At 39.8% G+C, this 20,048-nt stretch overlaps 1 protein-coding gene across 3 annotated transcripts in view; it reads right to left on the bottom strand.

Moving 5' to 3' along the window:
- PPARGC1A (PPARG coactivator 1 alpha) overlaps positions 1-20,048 on the bottom strand; it is a 702,185-nt gene that overhangs the window by 104,782 nt on the left and 577,355 nt on the right. Inside the window, exon 1 of one of the 3 annotated variants that reach the window (XM_033213896.1) lies at positions 7,345-7,440. The exons of the other annotated variants lie outside the window; for them this stretch is intronic. Coding sequence (XP_033069787.1) covers positions 7,345-7,389 — 45 coding nt within the window. The 5' untranslated portion in view covers positions 7,390-7,440. Of the gene's footprint in view, positions 1-7,344; positions 7,441-20,048 lie in introns of those variants that run through there. 3 annotated transcript variants of the gene reach the window in all.

Below are 20,048 nucleotides of genomic sequence, written 5' to 3' on the forward strand. Positions count from 1 at the left end.
ACCACTACCATCTTCCATTTGTTTCTCAATCTGAAATGTAATTGTTAAGTCAATTTTCTCTTCAAAAATCTTAATTAGCCTGGGTGGGGTTAAAGAAACTTCATTCATTTATATAATAGTAAATATTTTCAAGAATGGTTTGAATAAACTGGTAAGAATAATTCTCAAGAAGAGGGTCTATCAACTAACTGGGGAAAAAAGGAGGGGCCACCAGCAAAGGCTTATGGGAAGAGTGTTTAGAGACATGGCTTCCATTGGAGATGACTGAAATTGATTTGACCAGGAAAATGCAGCCCCACTTTCAACCCAGTGACATGCAAGTAAATTTCTGGAACACAGCCCATCCCTAAATGTGAAACAGCCTGTGTAAATGCTGCCATTTTGCAGCCCAGTGCTTGGGCAGAAAGCTCACTTTTGGCTTCTCAAGTATCACAAGAGGGGAAAACCCACTTTCTTTCCCCTGGAAGGTCAACTATATTCATAGGAACGAAAGCTTTATATCAGCCAATCTGATTTCATGTTCTCACAGTTTCCTTGGCCGTTTCTGCAGATCATTCTTCCTACACATGGGTGTTCATTATTTTAACTATTAAGAATATTTGTAAGAAGAGGGGTAATGAGGTTGAAACCAAAGTCAGCCAGCCTTACGAGATTTAAGGTGAGTACTGGAGGCTCAAGTCTACCTGACAGGTGGAGTCACTTTGAGGCTCTTGATTTAGCCCAAAATGAAAGGAAAATGCAAGATAAGAAGAACATGGCCCTCATTCAGCTATGTCACTTGCCAGCAATTCGACTTTGGGTGGTTCATGTAATGATACTGAGCTTCGGTTTCCTTATCTGTCAACAAAGATGGCCAGATTCAATTAAATCAAAGATCTTTGCCAGATCTAAAATGCAGTGATGTGCCTGTCTTGACAGAGACAGACAACTCAGGAAGACTTCTTTGCACAGGGTGAATCCAAATGTCTCGTTTCACAAAGACACTGGAAATCAGAGATGATGTACAAGAAAGGCAACTGGTGCTCAGTGTTGCTGAAAGAGCACAGCTTCATCATTTTCCTTGCAATACAGATATTTAACCACTCAACCATTCTAGAAAAAGAATACCAGAGAACTTGTGAAAAATAATACTTTCAACCACGGGTATTGGCTCTGAGAAGCTCAGCTTCCTAGAGACCTGTGTTTCTTACAAAGTTCAGGTAGCTGCCCAGAGAAGCAGCTGGCTTTCATCTTGTTTATCTTTAATTCTGGAAAGTAGCACGAGTCGTATGTAAGACCGAGTCCCTGCATGCACAGCAAGTGTGAAAACTACACAACTGATGTGGTAGTCACTACATGTGATTTAGAAATGGTGTCACCCAGAGAGAGAAGATTTAGAAAGGAGGATAGATATTATATTCAGGGTTTTGTACATAAGAATAAGGTCTACAGCAGCTAAGGAAATGCGAGTTTAAAGTAACATCCTTTCCGCCTAATACCAGAAGACCCTCCTTAAATAAAAAGCTCATTATATTTGGTAAAAGATTGTACATATTTTTAATTTAGAAGGTATCAGCTGAGATATTAATGTAGGGTGTGAAGGGAGGAAAAAAGGTCATATGCCTAATATTTTACCATAACAGTATTAGCAAATGTATTAAACCAAGGCCATATCACAGGATAGCATTTCCTTTTCAGCTGTTTCCTTTGTACATACAACTCTATTGAGTGAGAGACAGAAGATGTATGCTTTGGTGCCATCTAAGACCAACCAGCTTGGAGGTTTTCCTTTAAGGTTGAGTGAATGAATCAGTCATAGGAAAACTAACTTCTCTACCAGAAAATTTGGAGAGGGAGCACTGATGACATAGGAGTAAGGAAAAGATGACCAGGTAAATGATAAACCTCAGTCAGGACAATGCCTTGATAAACCCCCAGCTATTCTCACACGATGCTGGGTTCTCACTAGCAGTATTCACTGGCATTACATTCACATTTTCCTGCAACTAGGAAGAAGAAGTAATAAGAAAACTAACATAAGAAACCTTGATTCTGTGCCTGTGAGACAATCTGCAAAAAGAGGTTGACAAGAGACCCATTTTAAACAAGCCAAAACCTCTATTATTCTTTAAAGGGTCCAGATTGTACTTTGTGCCAAGCAGATGATCAGAGTAAATTCTTTCCCTCCCACTTTTCAAAACAAAACAAAAAAATCTTTAACAATTCCTGAGGTGGACTTTTTTTTTTTTTCCCCAGGCTTAAATACAGTGGCGCAATCTCAACTCACTGCAACCTCTGCCTCCCGGGTTCAAGCTATTCTCCCACCTCAGCCTCCTGAGTAGCTGGGATTACAGGCACGTGCCATGACATCTGGCTAACTTTTTTATTTTGTATTTTTAGTAGAGATGGGTTTTCACCATGTTGTTCAGGCTGGTCTCAAACTCCTGACCTGATGATCCGCCCCCCTTGGCCTCCCAAAGTGCTGGGATTACAGGTGTGAGCCACCGCGCCTAGCCCCTGAGGTGGAACTTTCTACTATCCATGTTAGTACATCCATTTGCATGCAGGCCACCTAAAAACGGGCCACACCTAACATTTTGCACAGCCATACAAAGCCACTAAGTGGGAACGCCTACCCAGGGCTCTCCTGTGGGTATGTTCAGCTTGTGTGCTCTCTTTGTCTTCTCTATGACATCATTCAATGTCACATATTACGTAAAAACCACAGGACAGGGGTGATATCCTGCATTGTGTTATGCTTTGTAACTGCTGATGCACCATATTTCAGCTTTGTTATTTTGTTTTAGCCCAAATCACACAAAACTATAGCTAATAATTTTCTAGGAAAAAAGCAATTTAACCAGTAATTAATATGAAATCAACCTATTCATTCCACTTACAGTATTATGTTTGTTAGGGATTTTATACTTGAAAGTATGGCCAAATATATCAATGAGAATTAATGAACTTCTGCTACACACCAAAATGTAGATAAATCCCAGAAATGTAATGTGAAGCAAAAGAAGCCAGACACACATGAAAGGTGCATACGTTATGATTCCATTTCTATAAAGCACAGAAACAGATATTTAACTTAGGTGGCTGCAAATCGGTGAGAGATTGCCCTGGGTAGTGGTTTGGGGCAGGGCAGGGAGCACCACAGTCAAGCGGGAAGAGGCTCCAGGAAGTTAGTTAGGGTTTCTTTCTTGCTGTCTGTGCTGGTTACATGGGTACATTGTTACTGAAAATTCACTGAGCTAAACTCTTATGATATATGTACTTTTCAATATCATATACTTTGATAACAAGTTCAAAATGCATAGAAAAGAAAGAGAAATAAAGTTTCTGTACCACACATTTTTGAAGTTTGCAGCCTGTCACAAAAAAAAATTCCCAATGTCCAACTTACCTCCTTAAAGCGTCCCTTAAACCACTCAGACAAACAGCCTTGGAGCAGGACTCAAAGGACTTGATGTCTAGGTTTGTTTGTCTGACTTTGGACAAAGCCACTTTAACTTTCTTAATCTATTTCCTCTTCTATCAAAAAATGAAATGGGATTACATATTCTCTGTATTTATTTCCTGAATAAGTGAAGTGAAAGAACATTACAACTCTAAAATGTTAGTCTTTTCTCTTGGTTCAAAACTCATTATTGAACGGTGCCATTGACTTGCTCGAAAAATGTGTCCCTCTTCTCCGAGAGCATGGACTTTGGAGTCAGACAATGTAGATCTGTTACTTACGATCTATCTGTAGGAACTGAAGACGTCACCTAAACTATCTGAACCTCAAGCACTTCATTTACAAAAATGGAAATATAAATGCCTATTTTACATGGCTCATGTTAAGGTTAAAGAAAATGAGTATAAGCCAAGTGCTTGGCATATAATGGCTACTCAATAATGATGCCTGCCATTCATGTTTGACTACTTAAAACTCAATGTAAAATCAAGCAACATTAGAGTAGATGCAAGTGTTTGCTCTTCACCTGCCTTCCTCACCTAAGAAAAATAAAGATTTGGAAACCAAGCACATCAGACGTTCTCTTTAAGTCCTATAGTAAGTTGACTTTCTATGAGGGACAGTGTTATCACAAGTTGTAGGATTGCCAGGTGGTTGTTTGTTTCTCTACTTACCTAAAGAAAAGTAAAAACCAGCCTCATACCAGTCTTGAGCTGGCACTACCTCTAAGGAGACCAGAAGCAGCAAGTGGAGAAAACAATTTTTGTTTCCATTAAGCTGGCCACAATGTTATTTGAGCCAAAAGTCTTTCAAGAATTTCTCTGTTAAGAAATCCAGCTGGGTGTGGTGGCTCACGCCTACAATCCCAACAGTTTGGGAGGCTGAGGTGGGTAGATCTCCTGATGTCAGGAGTTCGAGACCAGCCTGACCAATATGATGAAACCTGGTCTCTATTAAAAATACAAAAATTAGCTGGGCATGGTGGCAGGGGCCTATAGTCCCAGCTACTTGGGAGGCTGAGGCAGGAGAATCACTTGAATGTGGGAAGCAGAGCTTGCGGTGAGCCGAGATTGTACCACTGCACTCCAGCCTGGGCAACGGAGTAAAACTCCGTCTCAAACAAACAAACAAAAAAGAAATAAGACATTCATATGGTGCATGAAAACTGACAAGAAAGCATGAGTTTGGGACAATGAGAGGAACCACAAAGTATCAAATTGTGTTTTAAATGATGATATTTGAAATACACACAGAGGGAAGAATGGACAACAAAGCCACAGGAACAAAACAATTCAATATAAAGTTCATTGTGCCACCAGCAGCCTATCAACTCAATTGTCTTAGCATTCACACTTCTCGCAAATTTGTGATCAATCACATAATCGCTTCTTAAATTGATAAATGGCATAAAGGATATGTTACATTTTATCTTTGACATTTAAGGTACTTTTTTTTTCTTTAAAGCAATTTTCTGTGTAGTAAAATGCTGGCAAGTTGCTATCTAAGTCCAAAACTATGCCAGCCAATGCAGTAGCCACTAGCCACATATATGGCTACTGAGAACTTAAAATGTGTCCACACAAAAATTGAGACTTCTATAGATATAAAATATACCTGGAATTTCAATCTGAATATGAAAAATAGAATGCAAAATATTTCATTAATAACTTAGAGTCATTTGTCAATATAATATTTTGAATATATTAAGTCAAAGACTTTAAAATTAAATTTACCTTTTTAAAAATGTAGTTACTGGCCGGGCGCGGTGGCTCAAGCCTGTAATCCCAGCACTTTGGGAGGCCGAGACGGGCGGATCACGAGGTCAGGAGATCGAGACCATCCTGGCGAACACGGTGAAACCCCATCTCTACTAAAAAAATACAAAAATCTAGCCGGGCGAGGTGGCGGGCGCCTGTAGTCCCAGCTACTCCGGAGGCTGAGGCAGGAGAATGGCGGGAACCCGGGAGGCAGAGCTTGCAGTGAGCTGAGATCCGGCCACTGCACTCCAGCCTGGGTGACAGAGCGAGACTCCGTCTCAAAAAATAAAATAAAATAAAATAAAATAATAAAAATGTAGTTACTATACAATTTAAAATTAGATGTGTGATGTGCCTAGTATTCCTATTTAACTTTAAAGTTTTGCATTTGGTCTGCAAGTAACCTATATCATAGATGCATATAAAATTTATAAAATCAGGAAATTTCAGAATCATTAAGGGAAAGTAGAGCAGAGCCACAGCAATGCACAACTCCAGGGGGCGCTACTCACATCACAATCTGTAAAAAGTGATCCTCAGGACTCGCAGGCCTCAGTCTGCATGGCCCTGTATTGAATGCTGTACAATCCATTCTCCCTATAAAATCAGCAATCCCTTCTAGAGCATCCCTGGGGCAATCCCATAAAACTTTTCAGCACCCTCCACATCTTTTGCAAAACATATACAGAGTAATAAGATGAAAATATATAAAGTGAGTGGAAAATAGAGCTGACTATACTCTAGGATGCAGAAGATGGCCAGAGCAACACCAAGTATGCAAAGTCTGAGATATATACAAGGATGCAGGGTTCTCAAGAAGGCTGTTTCCTTCCTAGGGACGAGAGGCATTTTTCAGAGGGTAACATTCACTTTAATTACAAAATGCACCCGCCACTCTCTTCCAAAGGAGAAAAGCCTGTTGTTGCATTTATAATGTAGCTTTAGTTTTTGATGCCAAGAATGATTCAGTAAACACAGTTATGTTATGGTATACTATTTCTTATTCAGTACTCAAATTAATCTCAAGGCAGTGCTGGCATTAATTCAGTTTGACGCCTGTACTTAGGATTTCACATAGGTGCCTTCATCCAATTCTTCTTTGCAACTAATAAAATCTTAATTCATGGTAATATATTTATTTCTAGTTCAGTTCATGTTAAGGAGTGCAGTACTTTACAGAAAACTAATTAATATCAATCATATATTATAACACTTTTAATGGTTCATAGGAAAATCCTACACTGGGGGGAAGATTAGATGAACCAAGGGGTCTTAGCCCATCCTATTTACTCTATTTTTAGGACTTGAGAAAAAAACATCAAGCATCATTTCCAATATAAATTTAATTGAAGGTGTGCATCATAGGACGGCTGGGAATTAAGAACTCGGGTTCTTATCCCTAAAAGGAAATTGATTTGATGTGGCCCAAGAATGTAATTTACACCCTCAGACTCTGTTTTCCACCAATTTTGTGTAATAACCATATAATTTGCAGTTGGTGAAGATATTTAAATGGAGATGCATGGCATTATTAAAATAATGAACAACTTCACTAACAGCAAGCCTCCTGCAATTGTTGGTAACAACTCTACTTTTACACAACATTTGAGTAATGTTGAGGGCATCATATTTCGGAGATTGCACACATAGCCAGCAGGATCGTTTAAGTGTGAGTTCTTGACTATGAGTGCCTGGAGTTGTGCAACATGGTGGTCCTCACATTTCCTTAAGGAGCTACATTTAAAACGCCGAATTCTCCTCCAGAAAACTGGAGCAGTGGATTACACAACTCTAAAAATCTTTAAAAATAAAAATAAAAACTAAAAAGAATGCACTAGATCACTTGAAATGCATGGTCATAATATCCAGTCTTTCCAAATTAGGCATTTTATTCACTCTACAACAAATTCTCCACGCTGACAAACGAACAGCTTTAAAAAAAAAAAAAATGAAGTATGCTACATACTTATCTCTCTTTTAAAATTTTTTTTTGTCTGTTTAGCAATCCACATACAAAACCTCCAAATCTGGTATACACACATATATGTATCTTTAAAAGCCTTCATCACTATAAATAAAACAAAACCCCACCTACCAATAGCATAAAGCCTCCTAGGTGCAGAGATAATGCCTCCTGATACTCACTTTCAAAACTGAATCCATAGATGATAACCCCAACATGTGTGTCATTCATTTTACTGCAGTGCAAATACTGGTATCGCGAGATGAGGGAACACTCACAACAAGGGCTTCGGCAGGCCACTTTTTAATTCACAAGGGCATGGTGACGTGGGAGGGCACCTGAGAGTCACTGCTAAAGGAACTCCACAATAGGGTACAAATCTGAAACCCAATCTTAGCCAGATACGAACGTAAGAGCAAATATGTACAGTATCATGTGCTTTCCAGCAGCCCTGTGTCTCGAGGGAGCTCTCTGACATCAGCAGTTGAGACAGGTGGTTCCCTTTCCAACTGTGGAAAATAAAACCCTAGTGCAGAGGCACTAAGTAAATATAGCAGTACTGTAATTTTTCCTTGGTGCGCTCTCCCTGTGATTTCTGTTCTGTGATGATACTTTATCCCAGAAACCCATTCAGGACATCCATCCATACCCACAACTGACTAAACATTTGCAAACTGGTTAATATTGGCATTAAAGAGGGTGTAGAAGACTCTGTTTTATGGTCCCAGTTGGTAGAGCTAGGGTTTTCCTCCTCTCTTTTATTTGGAATACGTTGTCAAGTGGCTGCTCAAAACTTTATTGGACTATTTCACCCTTTGTCCCCTGTTATTAATACAACCCAACAGAATGACAGACAAGAGTCAGACCATCTTAAAATCACATGCACAGAGCAGGTCAATACCAATCATATCCAGTTTGAGTCTGAGAGCTAAAATCAGCTGAGATGTACTAAGCCCTTTGTGGTCACAACTATTTGCTTTTGAATTTAAGAATTACTCACAGAAGGGCACCCCGTAACGTGTGTATAAAATTACTTAATTCAGCTTCTATTTCCCTTTCTGAACATAGATACTTTTACACTCTGACAGCCGCTGGCTCTTAAAGCATTCTCCTTTTTGTTGTATCTCCTTAGAAACACAAATCTTGTTCCCTGGCAGCGGTGGCGCTAAGTGCTGTACCACATGCCCAAACTAGTTCTCCCTCGCAGCTTTAATTCACAGTAAGTGGCATGAAAGGAGGTCAACCCTTCTCAGAAAACACTCAGAGTTCTTTTCGACTTCAGAATCTATTTCAGAAAGCCCTACTCCCTGGTATGTAAAGAGCAGCTTCCCATTTTGAAATTCTGGCCATAGCTATTGACAACTTTATGGAATGGTCCACAAAAGGCCAAACACAGAGACATGATCACACTTTCAACTCTTGATCCTGGTTCTCTGTGGATTCTGGAAATGATATCAGACAAGGAAGTCAATAACTGCCATCCACTCTTCGCCCCCAGATGACCCTTTCATTTGAAAACTACTTATGGCATGCATACATGTTATGGCTTTCCTTCCCTGAGGTGTTCATTGAATGCTTAACTCAATAATGCCATCTTAATCCTGAAAGTTTCCATGGTGACCTACAACTGTAATAAACAAGTCTAAGGAATGGAAAATGAAGTCAGGTCCTCTTTAGTCTCCCTATTCTTCTTCACCTTTGTGAATGCAGCCTTCTCTGCTTCTCTAAGTTCGCAGTTCACAGATTTGGGGGCTAGAATAAAAATAAAAATAGTAATACAGAAATAGCATCCAGCATTCAGTGAATGCTTACTGTATGCCAAATGCTGTGCTGAGTAGTTCTGTAGATTATCTCATTTAATCCTTACACTAACAGTAGGAGTAAGTATTATTACTAATCTGATTCTAAGGATAAAATCACTGAAGTTGAGAGAGGTGAAGTAAGTTTTCTAAAAACAAAAAGCTTGTAATGGGAGACCAGAAACTTCAAGACAGTCTTATTTGACTTCAAACTGTTGTTCTTAATGTTGTTCTTAACGATCAGGCTATGCAGAAAAATAGCATTTTTTGTTTGCACCTAACAGTCGCATAACTTAGACATCTAGTAGTCTCTTCACAAATCAGAAGGGAACCACAGCTTCATGTTCAGCAGGAAGATAAAAACACCACACACATCCAGCTAAAACCACCAGGGAAATTAAGAAAAGGCAGGACTCAAAGATGAGCACAGCCAACACATGGCACCCTGCTCTGATCAAAAGACGCCTTACAACAAGTGTCTCTAAATTTGATCTGACATATCATTTAAAAGAGTGCACTATTCTTTGCAGATCAACCTTTACAGTTAACTTGGGGTGTCTGATTCAGGTCATCGAAGCACACCCCCAAGGAGAAGAAACACTTATTATAATGCCACCCTTCTCTTTAAATGAAATGAAGACTCCCTTTGAAGATAGCAATTCCAAACAAAGGCCAGAGTAAAACACATATTATGACCACATGAAAAATCTTATTATAAAGATGTTTTTCAGGCGGATGCAGTGGCTCATGCCTGTAATCCCAGCACTTTGGGAGGTCAAGGTGAGAGGATCACTTGAAATCAGGAGTTCAAGACCAGCCTTGTCAACATGGTGAAAACCTGTATCTACTGAAAAACAAAAATTAGCTGGGCATGGTGGTACATGCCTGTAATCCCAGCTACTCAGGAGGCTGAGGCAGGAGAACCGCTTGAACCCAGGAGGTAGAGATTTCAGTAAGCCAAGATGGTGCCACTGCACTCCAGCCTGGACCCTGAAGTGAGACCCTGTCTAAAAAAAGAAAAAAAGAAAAGAAAAAAAAAAAGATATTTTCCATGCTACAAATGTGTTTCCATGAAGTACATACAGTATATACAGTATGCTTATCTAATCTAGAACAGACCTTAACAAATGGACTTTAACTTTGTCTCTTAGCATCAATAGTAGAATCAACTTCCAACAGATATTTTACGGCCTCTGCTTGGAAATGTAGTCAAATATGAAAAGGGTCACTTGGATTAAGGTCACTGAAAACTCACTGTGGTGCAAGCCTTCAGAAAGTGGGGCTAAAATATGTGACTTTCTAATCTCCTCTGATTTAGGAAATATTAATAAAACAAACTCCACTAAATTTATTTCCAAAAATGTAGGCTTTGGGAACTTTGTGGCTCTGATTTAGGAGTAATCATAGCTGAGCTCCAGAGTACCTGGGTCACCTGGCAGTCTGGTGAGCTATCTCTCAATGGGGCAAAAGTAAACGGCCCAGAATACAAAACCAGAAGAGACTGCCTCTCTGGATATCTTTACAGTTTCTGGAGCTAGAAGAACAAAGGCCATCAGGGATGACCTATGGCTATTTGGAGTAGACCCATGAATATTAATTCTGAAATCCCTATTGCCACCATCACCATCCCACCTAAAAAAACAAACAGAAGGAGGCGCCAAGGTGGCCGAATAGGAACAGCTCCAGCCTCCAGCTCCCAGCGTGAGCAACACAGAAGCCAGATAATTTCTGCATTTCCAACTGAGGTACCGGGTTCATCTCACTGGGGCATGTCGGACAGTCATTGCAGGACAGTGGGTGCAGCCCAGTGAGTGAGAGCCAAAGCAGGGCAAGGCATCACCTCACCCAGGAAGCACAAGGGGGAAGGGAATTCCTTTTCCTAGCCAAGGGAAACCGTGACACACAACACCTGGACAATTGGGTCACTCCCACCCTAATACTGAGCTTTACCAAAGGTCTTAGCAAAATGGCACACCAGGAGATTATATCCCACACCTGGCTCGACGGGTCCCATGCCCACGGAGCCTCCCTCATTGCTAGCACAGCAGTCTGAGATCTAACAGCAAGGTGGCTGTGAGGCTGGGGGAGGGGCGCCTGCCATTGCTGAGGCTTAAGTAGGTAAACAAAGCGACTGGGAAGCTCCTACTGGGTGGAGCCCACTGCAGCTCAAGGAGGCCTGCCTGCCTCTGTAGACTCCACCTCTGGGGATAGGACATAGCTAAACAAAAAGCAGCAGAAACCTCTGCAGATGTAAATGTCCTTGTCTGGCAGCTTTGAAGAGAGTAGTGATTCTCCCAGCATGGAGGTTGAGATCTGAGAATGGACAGACTGCCTGCTCAAGTGGGTCCCTGACACCCGAGTAGCCTAACTGGGAGAGCCTAACTGGGAGCAGCCTAACTGGAGTAGACCTCAGGCAAAGTCCAACAGACATGCAGCTGAGGGTCCTGACTGTTAGAAGGAAAACTAACAAACAGAAAGGACATCCACACCAAAACCCCATCTGTACATCACCATTATCAAAGACCAAAGGTAGATAAAACCACAAAGATGGGGAAAAAGCAGGGCAGAAAAGCTCAAAATTCAAAAAAAACAGAGCACCTCTCCCCCTCCAAAGGAAATCAGCTCCTCACCAGCAATGGAACAAAGCTGGATGGAGAATAACTTTGACGAGTTGAGAGAAGAAGGCTTCAGTCAAACTTCTCAGAGCTAAAGGAGGAACTATGAACCCAGCGCAAATAAACTAAAAACCTTCAGAAAAGATTTGACAAATGGATAATTAGAATAACCAATGCAGAGAAGTCCATAAAGGACCTGATAGAGATGAAAACCATGACACAAGAACTACATGACACATGCACAAGCTTCAGGAACCAACTCGATCAACTGGAAGAAAGAGTATCAGAGATTGAAGATCAAATGAATGAAATGAAATGAGAAGAGAAGTTAGAGAAAAAAGAGTAAAAAGAAATGAACAAAACCTCCAAGAAATATGGGAGTATGTGAAAAGACCAAATCTACATCTCATTGGTGTACCTGAAAGTAACAGGGAGAATGGAAAGAAGTTGGAAAACATTCTGCAGGATATTATCCAGGAGAACTTCCCCAATCTAGCAAGGCAGGCCAACATTCAAATTCAGGAAATACAGAGAACACCACAAAGATACTCCTCGAGAAGAGCAGTTCCAAGACACATAATTGTCAGATTCACCAAAGTTGAAATGAAGGAAAAAATGTTAAGGACAGCCAGAGAGAAAGGTCGGGTTACCCACAAAGGGAAGCCCATCAGACTAACAGCAGACCTCTCAGCAGAAACTTTACAAGCCAGAAGCGAGTGGGGGCCAATATTCAACATTCTTAAAGAAAAGAATGTTCAACCCAGAATTTCATGTCCAGCCAAACTAAGCTTCATAAGTCAAGGAGAAATAAAATCCTTTACAGACAAGCAAACGCTGAGAGATTTTGTCACCACCAGGCCTGCCCTAGAAGAGCTCCTGAAGGAAGCACTAAACATGGAAGGGAACAATCAGTACCAGTCATTGCAAAAACATGCCAAAATGTAAAGACCTTCAATGCTAGGAAGAAACTGCATCGACTAACGAGCAAAATAACCACCTAACATCATAATGACAGGATCAAGTTCACACATAACAATATTAACCTTAAATGTAAATGGGCTAAATGGTCTAATTAACAGACACAGACTGGCAAATTGGATAAAGAGTCAAGACCCATCAGCTTGCTGTATTCAGGAGACCCATCTCACGTCAGAGACACACATAGGCTCAAAATAAAGGGATAGAGGAAAATCTACCAAGCAAATGGAAAACAAAAAAGGCAGGGATTGCGATCCTAGTCTCTGATAAAACAGACTTTAAACCAATAAAGATTAAAAGAGACAAAGAAGGCCATTACATAATGGTACAGGGATCAATTCAACAAGAAGAGCTAACTATCCTAAATATATATGCACCCAATACAGGAGCACCCAGATTCATAAAGCAAGTCGTTAGAGACTTACAAAGTGACTTAGACTCCCACACAATAATATTGGGATGCTTTAACACCCCACTGTCAACATTAGACAGATCAATGAGACAGAAAGTTAACAAGGATATCCAGGAATTGAACTAAACTCTGCACCAAGTGGACCTAATAGACATCTACAGAACTCTCCACCCCAAATCAACAGAATATACATTCTTCTCAGCACCACATCGCACTTATTCCAAAATTGACCACATAGTTGGAAATAAAGCACTCCTTAGCAAATGTAAAAGAACGGAAATTATAACAAACTGTCTCTCAGACCACAGTGCAATCAAACTAGAACTCAGGACTAAGAAACTCAATCAAAACTACTCAACTACATGGAAACTGAACAACCTGCTCCTGAATGACTACTGGGTACATAACGAAATGAAGGCAAAAATAAAGATGTTCTTTGAAATCAATGAGAACAAAGATACAACATACCAGAATCTCTGGGACACATTTAAAGCAGTATGTAGAAGGAAATTTATAGCACTAAATGCCCACAAGAGAAAGCAGGAAAGATCAAAAATTGACACCCTAACATCACAATTAAAAGAACTAGAGAAGCAAGAGCAAACACATTCAAAAGCTAGCAGAAGGCAAGAAACAACTAAGATCAGAGCAGAACTGAAGGAGATAGAGACACAAAAAACCCTTCAAAAAATCAATGAATCCAGGAGCTGCTTTTTTGAAAAGATCAACAAAACTGATAGACTGCTAGCAAGACTAATACAGAAGAAAAGAGAGAAGAATCAAATAGATGCAATAAAAAATGATAAACGAGGTATTACCAACCACACAGAAATACAAACTACCATCAGAGAATACTATAAACACCTCTATGTAAATAAACTAGAAAACCTAGAAGAAATGGATAAATCCCTGGACACATACACTCTCCCAAAATTAAACCAGGAAGAAGTTGAATCTCTGAATAGACCAATAGCAGGCTCTGAAATTGAGGCAATAATTAATAGCCTACCAACCAAAAAAAGTCCAGGACCAGATGGATTCACAGCTGAATTCTACCAGAGGTACAAGAAGGAGCTGGTACCACTCCTTCTGAAACTATTCCAATGAATAGAAAAAGAGGGAATCCTCCCTAACTCATTTTATGAGGCCAACATTATCCTGATACCAAGCCTGGCAGAGACACAACAAAAAAGGAGAATTTTAGACCAATATCCCTGATGAACATCGATGCAAAAATCCTCAATAAAATACTGGCAAACCGAACCCAGCAGCACATCAAAAAGCTTACCCACCATGGTCAAGTGGGCTTCATCCCTAAGATGCAAGGCTGGTTCAACATTCACAAATCAATAAACATAATCCAGTATATAAACAGAACCAAAGACAAAACCACATGATTATCTCAATAGATGCAGAAAAGGCTTTTGACAAAATTCAACAGCCCTTCATGCTAAAATTTTCAATAAATTCGGTATTGATGGAATGTATCTCAAAATAATAAGAGCCATTTATGACAAACCCACAGCCAATATCATACTGAATGGGCAAAAACTGGAAGCATTCCCTTTGAAAACTGGCACAAGACAGGGATGCCCTCTCTCACCACTCCTATTCAACATAGTGTTGGAAGTTCTGGCCAGGGAAATCAGGCAAGAGAAAGAAATAAAGGAATTCAATTAGGAAAAGAAGAAGTCAAATTGTCCCTGTTTGCAGATGACATGACTGTCTATTTAGAAAACCCCATCGTCTCAGCCCAAAATCTCCTCAAGCTGATAAGCAACTTCAGCAAAGTCTCAGGATACAAAATCAATGTGCAAAAATCACAAGCATTCCTATACACCAAAAACAGATAAACAGAGAGCCAAATCATGAATGAACTCCCATTCACAATTGTTTCAAAGAGAAGAAAATACCTAGGAATCCAACTTACAAGGGATGTGAAGGACCTCTTCAAGGAGAACTACAAACCACTACTCAATGAAATAAAAGAGGACACAAACAAATGGAAGAACATTCCATGCTCATGGATAGGAAGAATCAATAATGTGAAAATGGCCATATTGCCCAAGGTTATTTATAGATTCAATGTTATCCCCATTAAGCTACCAATGACTTTCTTCACAGAATTGGAAAAAACTACTTTAAAGTTCATATGAAACCAAAAAAGAACCCACATTGCCAAGACAATCCTAAGTCAAAAGAACAAAGCTGGAGGCATTATGCTACCTGACTTCAAACTATACTACAAGGCTACAATAACCAAAAGAGAATGGTACTGGTACCAAAACAGAGATATAGATCAATGGAACAGAACAGAGCCCTCAGAAATAATACCACACATCTACAACCATCTGATCTTTGACATATCTGACAAAAACAAGAAATGGGGAAAGGATTCCCTATTTAATAAATGGTGCTGGGAAAACTGGCTAGCCATAAGTAGAAAGCAGAAACTGGATCCCTTTCTTACTCCTTATACAAAAATTAATTCAAAATGTATTAGAGACTTAAATGTTAGACCTAAAACCATAAAAGCCCTAGAAGAAAACCTAGGCAATACCATCCAAGACATAGGCATGGGCACAGACTTCAGGTCTAAAACACCAAAAGCAATGGCAACAAAAGCCAAAATTGACAAATGAGATCTAATTAAACTAAAGAGCTTCTGCACAGCAAAAGAAACTACCATCAGAGTGAACAGGCAACCTACAGAATGGGAGAAAATTTTTGCAATCTACTCATCTGACAAAGGGCGAATATCCAGAACCTACAAAGAACTCAAACAAATTTACAAGAAAAAAACAACCACATCAAAAAGTGGGCAAAGGATATGAACAGACACTTCTCAAAAGAAGATATTTATGCAGCCAACAGACACATGAAAAAATGCTCATCATCACTAGCCATCAGAGAAATGCAAATCAAAACCACAATGAGATACCATCTCATACCAGTTTGAATGGTAATCATTAAAAAGTCAGGATACAACAGGTGCTGGAGAGGATGTGGAGAAATAGGAACACTTTTATGCTGTTGGTAGGACTGTAAACTAGTTCAACCATTGTGGAAGACAGTGTGGCCATTCCTCAAGGATCTAGAACTAGAAATACCATTTGATCCAGCCATCCCATTATCGGGTATATACCCAAAGGATTATAAATCATGCTGCTATAAAGACACATGCACATGTATGTTTACTGAAGCACTATTCACAATAGCAAAGACTTGGAACCAACCCAAATGTCCATCAGTGACAGACTAGATTAAGAAAATGTGGCACATATACACCATGGAATACTATGCAGCCATAAAAAAGGATGAGTTCGTGTTCTTTGTAGGGACATGGATGCAGCTGGAAACCATCATTCTCAGCAAACTATCCCAAGAACAGGAAAACAAACACCGCATGTCCTCACTCATAGGTGGGAATTGAACAATGAGAACACTTGGACACAGTAAGGGGAACATCACACACTGGGGCCAGTTGTGGGGTGGGAGCAGGGGGGAGGGATAGCATTAGGAGATATCCCTAATGTAAATGATGAGTTAATGGGTGCAGCACACCAACACTGCACATGTATACATATGTAACAAACCTGCATGTTGTACACATGTACCCTAGAACATAAAGTATAATAAAATAAATACAGATTTTGACAACTGAAAAAAAAAAAAAAAACCCAACAAGTAAGAACGAAACACAAACCACTGATTATAACCAAGTAGCAATGAAAGTTGCATGCATTGATTATGTAATAGTTTGAGGTCTGACGCAAAGGTAGTGATTTATTTTTTTAAAAACGCGCTTTGTAAAAAAGCATTAAGTTTGCATTCATCATCCCTTTGTTTATTTGCAAACTACGCATTTAAAAACAGAGACCTCAGAGCAGAATTAGAACTCAGTCACATGCAGAATACGTTGGTTGTGAAGGCTGTGTAAGGAGTCCCAGAGACACAAACCTGAGTGTGAAGTCCACTTCAGTACAACCTACCTCAGTACCAGTAGTTGAACTGCTTAACTTCTCTGATTCTTTATTTTTCCATCTTGAAAATGGGGATAATACCTATCGCACAGACTTAACACGGGAATTCAAGAGGACTAAGTAAATGGTTGTAGATGAGGAGCCTTTTAGAGTGCCTGCTCTGCAGTTCCCACTACATAAATGCCCTTTTCTACTTTGTTCGAGTGTCTCAGCTCCAGTTAGCTTTCTGTTCTCCTATCCTTTCCTCTTCCTCCTTACTTGGGGCACTTTAAAATAAAATGCACATACTAAGATTTCTGCGTGTTTTATCCCATGAAGTGGACGCTGGGACTCATGAATGTACAAACATGTATGGGAAGCAGTGGTTCATGGTTTCCTCTCTGTGGGTGACTTGTGCACATGGAGAGGGAAGAAAGAAGAAAACTGTTTGGAGCACAGAGTGAGCCTCTAAAATAAATGTGTAAGAGAGGCATTTTTTAAGATTAAAGATTTGTGTGGAAAAAAAAAAACAAAACTTGAAAACTTTGAAATAGACGAACAGTGATATTTGAATTCACTACCGATGCTTCGTGATGGTATTCTAGGGCACATGTTTGTGGAAGGGTACAGTGCACACTGCCAGCAAATGTAACTCTTTAAGAGAACAAGCGACAGTGTCTGCGTCTTCCAATTTCAAGTGCCTCTTTAGGTACTTCTAGGCAAAATCATCAAGCATTAAATATGAACAATTAAAATTTTGAAAATTCCAAAAATAAGTGAAATGCAGTAATTTCTCACACAGAATAAAAGGAAAATTTGTAAGTTAGAGTACTTATATGTACTGAAGCTTTCTTTGAATATGTTTCATAAAACTACTCTATAACTACCCGAAGTTGAAATTAAGTAAAATATACTGGTGACATAGGAGAGAAGAAATGTAAGCATAAAATTCATAGATTATATCTCTAAATATTACAAGTAGCACCAACACCCAAAAGGAGAATAGGGAACAGGAAAAAAAGAACACCACCCTACTTGGAAAATTATCCAGAGAAATATATCTCTTCAATTCATGTGTACAGTGATTATTTATGTCTCAGACAGTAACTTTAGACATGTCAAAGGGTGCAGAACAGACTTTATTCTTCCCTACGTGAACTCTGCCTATGAAATCGTCAATGTTCACAGTCTTTCTACCTTATAAAGATAAAGTTGATCCTAAACAATTAAAATTAAAACTGAAAATCCGTGATAAAATACTCCACTGGGGTCCAATAATTACTTTAGCTCCATGATGCCAGGGCAAACACAAGAGACACACATCACAAAGCTCTCTACACATGGGTGCATGTGTGGGAATGTGTGTACCTGCAAATGTGTGGAACACAAGATGAATGTGGAAACTTCAATCAGAATTCGCTACACTCCAAGTGATAGTTCAGCAACATCCCAGGTGCTTAACTTGTGTGCGATTTTATAGCCGTCTTCTCTGAAGCTGCTTACAGTCTAAGAGTAAATAGAAGATCCGACGCGTAATCAATCAAAATATCCACATGTGATTACTATAATAGTTGAACGCATTGATGGAGAAGTGGTGGGGATCGGCCAGGGTCTTAAAAACAGATCTAATTAATCTCTGAAACATCCTAGAATGAGTATGCCAGTCAGGCCCTATGAAGACTTCCGTAGGTCCCTGACCCGTACGTAATTTGAAATAAAAATTAGTCTCATTATTAACTTATATACGTATAGAGAAGCTCAGTAAAGTTCTAATATTTGTCATAATAGCAGTGACAATTATTACTTTAAAAGATCAAACATAATAGTCTTTTAAGGAAAAACGACTGGTGCCCTACATTGGGCTTGTGTATTGCTGGATGCTCTCATCACAAGGTTAGCATAGTACCAGCTAATCCGGCGTGGATGCCAATGCACAGATACAGGAAAATAGATATGGTTTGCCAAGACCTTGCTTATTCATTCATAGGCCTTCTAATAAAAGTTCTGAGATCCAGAACAAATGGTTACAAGAGTCATACTTGGCCGGAGAAGAACACATGGATTCCTCTGGCTTTTGGAGGGTACCTGCTAGGACCCCAGGAAAGTGACAGGTAGAAGGAGGAGACAGCATTCCCTTTGACATGAGGCCAATCTGGAGGCAGAACCAGGCTGTGACACTTCCTAACTCTTTGAAATGGGCCAAGACCCTGAATGTCCCTGGGCCTCTATAACATAGAGATGAAACCACTGTCCTTATCAGTGTATAAGGATCAGATACCTAGCTTGGCACCTAGTAGACATTTGGTAAATGTTAGTTCTTCTCAATACTAGGGAGGCAAGAAAATAAAAAGTCCTAGTGACAAATGATGAATCATACCAGGTCCAATGTAAGCTGCTAAGGGAAATACAAAGAAATATGAAAGGTAGTGGGAGCCAAGATTTGGCTCTCAACCAGGTGGTAGAATGCAACTGCTGACGTGATTTTATTGTGAAAATTGTTCTTTAATCCATAAAATAGCAGCAAGTCACTAGAAGACCAGAGACATAAAACCACGAGTAGTTTACAATGAAAATAGGCATGTATATTTTGCACATATATGTGTGTGTGTGTGTGTGTGTGTGTGTGTGTGTGTATTTTTTGTTTGTTTGTTTGTTTTTTCAGACAGAGTCTCGCTCTGTCACCCAGACTGGAGTGCAATGGCGCAGTCTCGGCTCACTGCCACCTCTGCCTCCTGAGTTCAAGCAATTCTCCTGCCTCAGTCTCCCAAGTAGCTGGGATAAGAGGTAGGTGCCACCGTGCTGGCTAATTTATGTATTTTTAGAAGAGACAGGGTTTCACCATATTGGCCATGCTGGTCTTGAACTGCTGACCTCGTGATCTGCCTGCCTCAGGCTCCCAAAGTGCTGGGATTGCAAGCGTGAGCCACCGCGCCCGGCCGTATACTTTATGTTTTATACCCATTACTATTTAAAGTGCTTTACACTTATTATCTTATGAAATGGCAACTATTGCTATCTCTCTTTTTTCAGATGGAGAAACTGAGGCAGAGAATTAAGTAACTTACTCAGGGTTACACATATAATATGCAGGAAGTGTGACACTTAAACCTGGGCAGCCTA

This window comes from Trachypithecus francoisi, unplaced genomic scaffold (genome assembly GCF_009764315.1).
Source record: "Trachypithecus francoisi isolate TF-2019V2 unplaced genomic scaffold, Tfra_2.0 Lachesis_group1, whole genome shotgun sequence".
Classification (NCBI taxonomy): domain Eukaryota; kingdom Metazoa; phylum Chordata; class Mammalia; order Primates; family Cercopithecidae; genus Trachypithecus; species Trachypithecus francoisi.